Source organism: Chrysochloris asiatica, unplaced genomic scaffold (genome assembly GCF_000296735.1).
Source record: "Chrysochloris asiatica unplaced genomic scaffold, ChrAsi1.0 scaffold00048, whole genome shotgun sequence".
Classification (NCBI taxonomy): Eukaryota; Metazoa; Chordata; class Mammalia; order Afrosoricida; family Chrysochloridae; genus Chrysochloris; species Chrysochloris asiatica.
In genome coordinates, this window is record NW_006408566.1 from 9,087,698 (window position 1) to 9,099,826 (window position 12,129).

A 12,129-nucleotide genomic window follows, 5' to 3' on the forward strand; every position below is an offset into this window, starting at 1 on the left:
TCAACTTAAAACATTTTTTAATAGGGAAATACAAAAGCTTGTTGAAATATGGACAAAGTATATTGAAAATCAAGGAGATTATGTCGAAAAATAATGTATTAGTCTTTTTTTAAGGTTGATTAACATAAATGATACAGTCAGAGTGCAGATAATTTTTCACTCACCCATGTATATGTAAGTTATGTCTGAGCACAACTAAATGTCCTGGAATTTCCACTTGTCACAATATTACTCATAATTTGTTATGGTCCACACAGTTGAATACCTTTGCATAATCAATACCACACAGATAGACATCTTTCTGGTATTCTCTAATATCTGATATCAGACCCATTTGATACCAACAATGACACCCTTATTCCACATCATCTTCTGAATGTGGTTGAATTTCTGGCAATTCCGTTAACATACTATTGCAACTGCTTTTTAATTATCTTTTGCAAAATTGTACTTGCATGTGACAGTAATGATATTGTTTGATAATTTCTGCATCCTGTTTGATCACTTGTCTCTAGAATGGTCACAAATACGGATCTCTTCCAATCAGTTGGTCGGTAGCTGTCTTCCAAATTTCTTGGCACAGACAAATGAGCACTTTCAGCATTGCTTTCATTTGCTGAAACATCTCAATTACTATTCGTCCATTCCTGGAGCCTTGTTTTACACAATGCCCTCAGTGTAGCTTAGACTTTTTCCTTCAGTTATCACTGGTTCTTGATCATAAGGTATTTCTCAAAATGCTTAAACATTAACCAATTGTTTTTGATATAATGACTCAGTATACTCCTTACATCTTTTTTGACGCTTCTTGCATCATTCAATAGTACAATTTGAGGCTTGAATGTTTTATTCAGTTCTTTCGGCCTGAGAAATGCTGAGCGTGTCATTCCTGTTTGGTTGTCTAACTCCAAGTTGTTGCACATTTTATTATAATACTTTACTCTGTCTCCTCAAGCTGCCTTTTGAAAGCATCTTTTCAGCTTTTACTTTGTCATTTCCTTAATTTGTTTAAGCAACTCTATGTTCAAGAACAAGTTACAGAGTCTCTTCTCTTTTCTTTTTGTATTTTTAATGACCTTTTGCTCTCATGTATGATGTACTTAATATCATCATGCAACTCATCTGGCCTTTGGTCACTAGTGCTCAATGTATCACATCTATTCTTGAGATGGTCTCTTAATTCAGGTGAGACATGCTCAAGGTCATACTTTGGATCTTGTGTGCCTGTTTCTAAAATTTTCTTCAGATTCAAATTCAATTTGAACATGCATATGATGACCTATTGCACAGTCAGCCTCTAGCCATGTTCTGAATGATAATATTGAGCTTTTCTATTGTTTCTTTCCACAGATGTGATCAATTTGATTCCTGCGCATTTCAGCTTCTCGTGAATGGTCACCAATTTGTTTTTGAGGGGAAAAAGGATACTCCCAATGCATAGGAATCTGTTTTTTTCAAAATTCTATCATGTATTATCCAGCATAATTTCTTTCACTAAGATCAGATTTTCTAACTACTGATCCTTCTTCATTTCTAGCTTTCATGTTGTAATCAACAGTAGTTATCAATACAACTTGATTATGTGTGGCTATTTTCAGACCGCAGAAGTTGGTAGAAATCTTCAATTTCTTCATCTTTGGTATTAGTGTTTGATACATAAATTTGAATAATAGTTGTATTAACTAGTCTTTTAGGTGTATGGATCCTATTATTGATAGCAATGCACTTTCAGGATAGATCCTGAAATATTCTTTTTGCCAATTAATGCAAAACTATTCCTCTTCTATTTGTCATTCCGAGCACAGTAAACTATATGGCTGTCCAATATAAAATGGTTAATACCAGTCCATTTCAGCTCCCTAATACCTAGGATACTGATCTTTATGTATTCCATTTTATTTTTAACAACTTCCAATTTTCCTAGATTCCTACTTTGTACATTCTGAATACTAATGGATGTTTGCAGGTGTCTTTTCTCATTTTAAGTCAAGTCACAGCAGCAAATAAAGATTCTAAAAAAGCTTTACTCCATCTACTTCCTTAAGGTCAGCTTAATTTTGAAGAGGCAGTTCTTCTTCCTCAGTCAAATTTTGAGTGCCTTCAAGCCTAAAGGGGCTCATCTTGAGGCACTATATCAGACAATGTTCCTTCCACTGCTATTCAGAAGGCCAATTTCTTCAGAATAATCACCAGGACCATCTCCTTAGTATGACTTGATCTAGAAGTGCTGCTGAAACTTGTCTCTCATAAGTGACCCTGCTGGTATCTGAAAAGCTGGTAGCATAGCTTCCAGCATCACAGCACCATGCAAGCCATCACAGTATAATAAGATGACAGATGAGTGGCGTATAAGTACCTCATTGTTGCTGTTAAGTTAGCTATGACTCATGGTGACCCTATACAGGGGTTCTGAAGAGCAGTTGGTGAGTTTGAACTGCCAACCTTGTGGTCTAGTTGCTTATCCTACATTGCCACACCAGGACTCCATAGTACCTTATACCTGCCTCTATTGTGGCATTATAGACATTAGTACACATGTGAATCTCCCCTGCTCCACTAATTTCCTTCAAGGCCGTGACATTTTTCTTATTCTTGTCCATTTTAAACACCTAAGTGATGCCTGGCACAGAGCTTGCACTTTGGAAATATTTGATGAATTAAAATAAAATTGCAGCATTATTCACAATAAGTGGATACAGTCTAAATATTCACCTAATGAATGAATACATGAAATGGGGTATATACATACAATTTGGAAATAAAAAAAAATGATTCATGTTATAAATGAACGCATCTTGAAAACAGTATGCCAAGTGAAAGAAAGTAGTCATGAAAGCCCATATTATATGATGCAATTTGTAAGAAATGTTCAGAACAGGAAAATCCATGGAACAGAAAGTATACTGCGAGGAAATAGGTCAAAGGAATGAAAAGTGACTGCTTATTGGCACAGGTTCACTATGAGTCAGAACTAACTCGATGGTACCTAACAATAACAACAACATATATAAGGAGACGGTCATAGTAACGTAATGGCTCACACAATTGTAGAGATGGGCCGGTACCCAGTCCATGGGTCAGATGTCAGGCTGGAGGTCTCTAACTCACTGTAAGGCTGATGAGTTTAAGATTGGCAGATTTCACAGCAGTTAAGCAGGTTGGACAGGTAAGATGGCAGCCTGCTGATGACTCCCAGGATTGGCAGGCAATAGAACAGGTCACTGCCTCAAGTCCAAATAACTGGAGGTTAGATATTGAGCCAGATGCAGGATCCAGAACCCACAAAAACCAAGCATATTTTGCCCAAGTGTCCAATATATGGGAAGCAGACCACACCTCCAAGGAAACTTCCCTTCATTTAATAGGCTTTTCATAGCAGACGTCATCATGGAGTTGATTATATCATATTAGATCATATCATATAGGGTTGCTACATCTTAAATACCAAACCACTGAGAAGCCTGATAAAATCAAGTTGACACAAAATTTTAACTATTACAGGGAGGCAATATCCAATGAAGGGGAGGTCAGCACAAAATGATCAATCAAAGGAAGGCACTGGGAGGAACACAAGAGTTAAAGACAACAAAGGTAAACACTACTGTGTACATAATCCTGCAATGACAGTGATATTAATCTGAGTGGATACACAGTAGATAACCAAGATGAACAAGTATGGGAAGAAGAATGGGACTGCACCCATGAACACACATAGATTTGACGCAGGCTATTTCTACATATGTATATACATATGCTGCATATGGTAGAGCAACAGGGGCAAAGTTATAAAAACGTGTTGTTGTTAAGTGCCGTCGAGTCATCTCCAACTCATAGCGATCCTGTGTAGGGTTTCTGGTGGGTTTGAACTGCTGACTTTGTGGTTCACAATCCAGTGCTGATCCTAAAGCATCACCAAGCATCTTGAAAGAACAAGTCACTAGACCTATTCTTGGGGGATACCAACAGTGACTGACAAAAAGACAATGGCAGTGCTCTACATGCTACCTTGGTGAGTAGAGACTGGGGTCTTAAAAATCTGTGAGCAGTCATCTAGGGTACAAAAATTTGTCTCTTCATGTCCAGAGCAAGTAAGAGTAAAGATAATGAGAGAGGCATGGAAATAATTCGAACAAAGGACTAATGGACCAGGCAAACCTGAACCTCCACAACCTGAGACCAGAAGAACTTCTTCAAAATCATAAATAATTTTTTTAAAAAAAGGACCAGGCTTACTTGTCAGATGGAGACTACTGGAGCACCAAGGCTATGGCCCTTAGCCACCCTTCAGGCCTGGGGCTGATCTCACCCCCAATACCTTAATTTTCAGACAGACAACAGACAGGCCTATAAGGTGAACAAAAAGTTCAGAAGTGGGGAGGGTTAGGAAAGGAGTAGGAATGGAAATGGGAGTTACAGGGAGAAAGTGGGATGAAAGATGCTATACTGTGGAAATTATAGTCAATGACATGAAATAAAATGTGTATGGATTGTTGAATAGAAAACTAGTCTGCTCTACAAACCATCACTCAATTCACAACAAAAGCCTTAAAAAAAAGAAAGAAAGAAAATGAGAAAAAGGAAATGTAGCCAGAAGTACTGTACTTCTGTCTCATGTACTTTAGACATCATGATTGGTAAAGTAGGGGGTCACTGAAAAAGAGGAAGACCCTCATCAAGATGGACTGATACAGTGGCTGGCTGCAGCAATGAGGATTTCTGAGGCTGGCACAGGACCGGGCAGTGTTTCATTCTGTTGTACATAGGATCGCTATGAGTTGGAACCCACTTGATGACATTGAACAACAACATATTTGTCCACGAAATTCTCTGTATTAGAGATCTTTCTTTTAAAGTATGGCTTTGAATTGCTTTCTCATGTCTTTTCCTTATAACAGCAGAACTCCCATTATTATTTTATGCTTAGTCAGTTCAGTGCATTTGAACTCTCTCAGCTTCGGTTTGACTAGGAACCTTTTCATTTCACTCTCATTCTTTTATTCCTAACCCCCTTCCCCCACACTTTTTTTTTTTTTTTTTGGCCTATTCAATCCTGTAATACTGAAACCCAAGGCTTGAATTTTTTTCTTCAATTGAAGAAACACTGAGCATGTTATTCCCTTTTTATCTTCTAACTTCTAATTTTTGCACAATTCATTATAACACTTTATCTTCTCAAATTTGCCCTCTGAAAATTTCTGTTCAGCTCTTATACTCCCTTATTTTCCCCAAAGCTAAAGAGAAATTGCTTTAGCTTTTCTATACTCAAGACCTAGTTTTAGAGTCTCTTCTGACATCTGCTCTGGTCTTTTCTTTTTTTCCTGTCTTTCTTTTTAATGACCTTTTACTTTCTTGTATGATGTTCTTGATGTCAGCCCACAATTCTTCTGGTCTTCAATCACTGGTGTCTTAATACATCAAATCTGTTCTTGAGACGATCTCTAAATTCAGGTAGGATATGTTCAAGGTCAGAGTCCTGGAACAGGGCTTATTTTTGAGGTGATGAAAATGTTCTAGAATTAGATCATTCTGATGACTGCAGAACACTAAGAATATACTAAAAATCACTGACTTGTACACCTTAAAATGGTGAATTTTCTGTGGTGTTACTTTTATCTCATTAAAATTTTTGGAGAAAAAAAATCAACAAAGAATTACCAAGGCTCGTATTCTTACCAGAAATCTAACCCCTTACATGGATCCAACAAAAACACTATAGAAAAGGCACACGCCTCTAAAGAACATAGTTATATTGGAGGTTTGAGGGCTGCCACCCACTGAGCAAGTCACAAACTTGTATCAGTTTCCTCACATCTAAAATGAGGGAGGGGACATAAGCAATCTTTAGAGGGTCTTTCTAGTTCTAAAATCACAGGTCAGTCAAGCTCAAAGTGGTCTGGAGAAAAGATTCAGAAAGACTGCCATCAAAGGCTCAAATGCACTTATCCCATGATTCTTCCTTTAGCCATACCTTAGCCTGCAGCCGGCTCCCAATGGTTGACCTCAAGTGGTACATGGAAACAATCACATCTCCTTGCACAGTGATGTTTAGAGGAATGAAGATTTTTCCATCTTGGACACGATATTCTCTTTAAAGAGAGACAAAAACCTACATTTAAGGAAAGCCCCATCTTGTGCAGTCCCAAAGTCTCACACACAGGTACAAGTGCTCTGTGTGCTCAGGCCTAGACCCAGGAACCATTTCCTGTCTTCAACCAAGTCAGGACTGCAGCCTGTCCCAACATGGTGCAAGCTGGTTCAAAAACAGGATGACATTGTTCCGATGTCAGACCCGCTCCATCCTATATGGACTTCAGATAAGTCACTTGCCCATCCCAACTTTGCAGATCCTCTTATTTGCCTCAAATACATCTCTGGTATATTTGTCTTTTCCTAACCTTAAGTTTGTAATAAAAGCAGAGATAGAGAAAACAAAAATTCAACCAAGAAAAGTACAGAAATGACAATATGAAGTTTTGGGATACCAATTCCCAAATTCAACCTACTCCCAAACTAGTTTCATTTTATGTTGCCACCTCTCCAAACCTCTTTTATTCATATTCGTACAAATTCCATTGGCAACTACACTTTTATTCTTAATTCTAAATCTTCTTTAATTATATCACCTTGCTGTTCCAGCCAGAAACCTAATCATTTCCAATTCTTCCATTATCCCCCCAAGCTCTATCACAGCTATCTCTTTCATAAATACCCAAGTCATCTGTCTCTCACCATTGTCTCAGTCTTCATTACAGCTCATGTCATTGGTCCTTGAAAAGTGAACTGTGGTGTAGTGAATTACAGACTGTGGCCTCTTTTAACCATAGTCTGTAATTCCCACCAAACGTTTTGCCCTGCTAGGTCTGGGTAAGAGATGGTGGGAGAAGATACTGATAGGATGATATGATTCAGCAGTGGATGTTGGCAGCATTCATTGTAATTGCAAAAACTTGAAACTCCAGCATGGATTTAAAATGCATCATCTCAGAAGCAGGAAGGGGGGATCACACTACCATCAAAGAAGAAGAGCCAGGAGTGGAGTGCTTCCTTTGGACCCTGAGATCCCTGTGCACTGACCATCCTTGACCCAGGGACAGAAAGCTGCAACACCAGAGGAGTGGCAGAGGAGCAACAGGAGCAGAACCAAGAATCAGAGCATGAGACAGAGCAGTGGACTTCCCAACCCCCTAAGCAAGTAAAGTTGAGTGACTTTGGGCAGGAAGCTTGCTTGTAGAGTAGAGTGCCTCCAGGTACTTGAAAGGGGGAGTTAGGTTTGTTGACTGGTGGAGCTAGAGCCAAGTACCTTCAGGCTGAGGTTTATGGTGAAGTAGTATGTCCTGTGGGCATTTATCAGAAGTTGATGGGAACAACTATGTCCTGAGCATTTCTGACCCTGTTAACTTCCCTTATAAACCCCATAACTGTGAGTATTGTCTTTGAGTTCTGTGTAGCCTTTGCAATGGATTATTAAACCCAGTGGAGTAGAAGGGGGTGATGGTAGGAATGATTGGTGCTTCATATTTTTGAAGGACTCTTTTCTAGTTCTTCTTCCCATCTTGAAAAGCACAACTTGGTTTAGTTGTACACTTCTAGGATTACTACATATGTCTAAATTGTTACTATACATCAGAAATTTTCATAATGATGCACTCATCACAGAAAGACTATGACCCACATTATATAAGAATTGGGCAATTCACAAGAAGAAATTAAGAAAAATATCATGACTTACTTCATTCGTTCAAAATCTGTGCAGGTTGTATATATTTTGGTTTCTCCGATCAACACATCACAGTAAGGGCGACATCCATTTCTCTGCTTGTTAAAAAAGGGGATTGGACTGACAGTGATTGACTTAATCGTCAGTGGCTTGAAATGAGGGCGGTAGGGTTTGTCCGCTAGTAGGTCACACATGTAGCCCAGATATCTGAAACACAAGATCGCCCGGCAATCTGTCACAGCACAAGAAACCAGCAGCCGAACGTTGGTATAAAGTTCATTCTTACACATTATTATTTACTCTGCAATTTTCTTAAAAACATTAACTAGCAAAAGATAATGCAGCCAATCATTTAGGGAAGCTTTCATCTGGCAACACTACTGCACTTCCCATGGAACTAGTAACTGGGTATTATCAAGTGAAAATCTTTATGGGACCTTTATTTTTGCTTCATATTAGAATAACTATTCCTATTTGATCTTGTAGATTAAATTTATCAACTAGATTTGGCTGTAAATGTATTTTAGAATTTTGTCATCAGAAGCAATTTTAATTAAGAAAAAATAAGGAGATGCAATTTAATTTTGAGAAGAGAAAAAATTGTGGCCAAAGGGAAGAAAAGAAAAGTTCCCTAAAAAGGGTTTGTCTTTTTTAAGCCACTTTTCAGGTTATGTTTTATAATCTATTTCCTTGTTTCTTTGTCAATATATATAGATATATATAGAGAGAGATTTATTGATTTAAAAACACCTAATTCCCTATATACTTTTACATTCCTTTTCTTTTAGTAATTGTGTACACCACAGGATGAACAGCAGCAGCAAACAGCCTGCCATTGCCTGTATGTCCATAAAGATCTACATACTGAAGTAGAAAGGGGCTGCTTCTAGAGCCTGTGACCGAGGTCACGTTCTGCCTCTGTCCGGTTGACATTTTCAGACCCAGAAAATGTCACAACCTGCCTGATTCTCAGTTTCTTCATCTGTGAAATGAGAGAGATGGGTATATGCATTCTTTAAAGGCTTTTTCTCACGTTAAAATGACAAATTCTCAAAGCAGGCTATACAGCTGTGTGAAAACCACATTTGTTAATCTGATCCAATTTTTTGTTACAGTTCAGGACAATGCCAGATAACAATCGAAAATAAAACAAGTTATGAAAGCACCTAAAAAGTGGATTTTGAATGCTATCAATTAGATCAGGTTTGAGTCTAACTCTGCGTCTAGGTTGTTCTACCTCCTGTGTGATGGTGAAAGTCCAATCCCTGGTCTTTTTGCATACAGCAACCGAACAGCTGGGCCAGGAGAAGAGTAGAGATTACAGAAAATGAACATAGCACCAACCAGAATTGACGATGCCGCCCGTCCATCCTGCCAAAGAAAACACATAAACTCATCTTGGATGTGGCCCACTCACTCGCCACAGAGCATGGTACACTTGCCATGAAGAAAGGTAAGGAGGGGAGAGAGAGCTCAGAAATTCTCTTAACCCAGGATATCTTTAACTTGAAAACCAGAATCTGTTCCAGCTATTTTAATTTAAAAAATCAGAAAGGAAAGACATTCTTTGGATAAAACTGACTCTCTACTAACCCAAGAAACCAAGCAATATAAATGTCATCTTTTAGGAAACTCTTTTTGCAGTATTTGCTTATATTGACTGAAAATTTCATCTTCAAAGTCACTAGATGTGGAACAACTGAATTGATAGTTGAGGTCTCTTGGTTTTAGGAACAGAGGTAAAAAGTAGCCAGGTGAGGTAAATGCTACTCTACAGAATATACTATGTATATATTTCACCCAAAGATGCTCCTAGATTCTTATTAAATAAAGAAGATTCACCTAATTCAACTTTCATTCAATATAGAAATATACCCTGTAACATTCTTGACAGATGGTCATCCGACCTGTTCTAGAATACTTCATGTGACAGGCAGCTTATTGCTATTTGAAGTAGTCCATTCCCATTCACAAAATTCTTTCTTATCCTGAGTATATTGAGTTGGAGTCGTCCTCCCATAACTTTCACTCAATGAGTCTCATTTTCCCTTCTTTCAGAATAAAGATTAAGCCTACTCCTTTCTCTCTCTGACATCCAATCTCTTCCATTCTCCTTCTTTCAATATTCCATATCAAGAGACATCATTTAGTACCCTTCCTCTGAACCAATTCCAGTTTTAAGACAACAAATGTTAAATGTGTGACCAGAAATGAAATACATACACTATAACAGTCATGTTCTGACCTAACGAGAGAGGAAATATCACCTCCCTTGGTCTGGACACTATGCTTTTATTAATATAACCCCAAGTGTATGGTCTGACTTGGCTTACATGGCTCAAATGTAAGCCAAGTCAGACCATACACTCTTTTGATCTTACAATTCACAGAAATTCTTGGTTCTTTTTCAGATGAAAGTTGAGTTTTGTAGATAAAAGACCTTCAAAGGAAGCAATGGAAAAGTGATTCTAGGAAGTCAGTTGTTAGAAAAATCATCAGTCCCCCTGGAGATTGCTCTAAAATGCACTTAATCCATTTGACTATTTAAAAGGACATACATGACTCTTCCTTTTATTCAAACACAAACAGTAGGAAAAAAAACATACATGCCAACATGTTTATACAAATTCTGTATACCCATAATTCTTGTTTCTACCTCTTTTGTAAAACTTAGCATATTCTAGTGGGCTGTGTACATATCTACCTCCCCTACTAGAACTCAAGTTTTAAGGAAAGAATAGTAAATTCTTCCCTCATTTTTATAACCTTCATATCACCCACCTCCTCAGGGGCTCCATAAATGCTTATTGAACTCAAATGCCATGTGTCTACAATTCTGAGCAGGGCCAGCCTATATGACCAAGCCAAACCACCACCAATAACAACAACAAAAACATTACTCACCAAGCAGTGTACGACACAGACATTTTTGGGATTCTGTAGTAGCCAGTTATACATATTCCGACACACAGCAAAGAGGTTGTGCAAACTGGGTGCCTGCCTAATGGGCCAACTGCATTCTGAGACCTAAGGGAATACAGCAAAAAGAAATGAATCCCCTCAACAACTTCCTCTCCATAAGTAGGCAACCAAACAACATCTTCTGGAACTGATACCATATCCTCTGTCCATGTAACCAGGAAGAGTTGGAACGATGTCCACACACAAAAAGAAGGGGTGATTAATACAGCAAATTTTCAATTAAGAGATTCTGTTTAAATAAATGTACGAAAATATATTTTAAATGCATTTAAAATTAAGTGACACCATTTAAACTACATATTTGGATTTTTTTTTAAATCTGTAAGATCACATGGAATTTAATTTCTATTAGCTATAAAATGTTTTGACCTGCCTACCAGATGTCTAATTATAGGACGATCTCATAAATCCTGCAGGATTTTATCTCAGCTCTCATGGTAACATGAAACATTCTCACAGAGACAATGGCAGGTTTCTGTGTGGCTCTTACTCCTTTCTTTTTTAATTGAGGCCCCTCTATGAGTGTGTGTGTGGGGTCAATATTCATTTTACACATATATTAGTATATTACAGAGTATTGACTATGTTTCAGGAATGCTGCTTGGCTCTGATTCATTCATACAATAAAATAAATAAAACAGACTTCAACATGATCCTCATTTTGCAGATGAGAAAACAGACTCTCAGAGGTTGTTTTGCTCAAAGATGCACTACTGGTTACTGCAACCCAGCTCTTCTGAACACAAATCCTGTCATTGTGCAACAACAGCATACTGCTTAAAATGATCATTTGCTTCAAAATACTAGGCAGAAGCCCCAGTTTGTTGTCGTCCAGTCTGTTTGGACTCACAGTGACCCTGTACAGGGTTTCCAAAAAGCAGCTGATGGATTTGAGTCACCAACCTTGAGGTTAGCAGTCCAGTGCTTGTCCCACAGAATCATTAGATATTAATGTAACTAAAACTATATGGAGAAGCTTGGACTTGGGCAAATTGTGTGACTTCTCTAAGACTTTCTCAATAAAATAATGATGAATGATACCTACTTTAGTTGTAGGTATTAAATGACAATGACGTTAAAGAGGTATGCTCAGTGTCTGGGACACACAGAGTGCTCAATAAATGTTGGCTATTATAATTAAAGGTTTTTGATTGTGTAGATCATGAGAAGTTATGGACAACATTGCAAAGTATGAGTATTCCAGAACACTTAATTGTGCTCATGAGGAATCTGGACCTGGACCTGGACCAAGAAGCAGTTGTTCGAACAGAACATGGGAACACTGAACTTAAAATTAAGAAAGGTGTCTGACAAGGTTGTATTCTTTCACCATATTTATTCAACCTGTATGCTGAGCAAATAATACGAGAAGCTGGGTTCTATGAAGAAAAACGTGGAGTCAGGATTGGAGGAAGACTCATTAACAACCT

General features: G+C 38.0%; 1 protein-coding gene across 4 annotated transcripts in view; it reads right to left on the reverse strand.

Moving 5' to 3' along the window:
* DNAJC6 (DnaJ (Hsp40) homolog, subfamily C, member 6) overlaps window positions 1–12,129 on the reverse strand; it is a 231,906-nt gene that overhangs the window by 31,957 nt on the left and 187,820 nt on the right. For all 4 annotated transcript variants that reach the window (XM_006862453.1, XM_006862454.1, XM_006862455.1 and 1 more), the window contains exons 5-8: window positions 10,622–10,744; window positions 8,955–9,088; window positions 7,730–7,924; window positions 5,969–6,086 (exon numbers count right to left, since the gene is read on the reverse strand). In XM_006862453.1, the coding sequence (XP_006862515.1) occupies window positions 5,969–6,086; window positions 7,730–7,924; window positions 8,955–9,088; window positions 10,622–10,744 (570 nt within the window). The remainder of the gene's footprint in view (window positions 1–5,968; window positions 6,087–7,729; window positions 7,925–8,954; window positions 9,089–10,621; window positions 10,745–12,129) is intronic.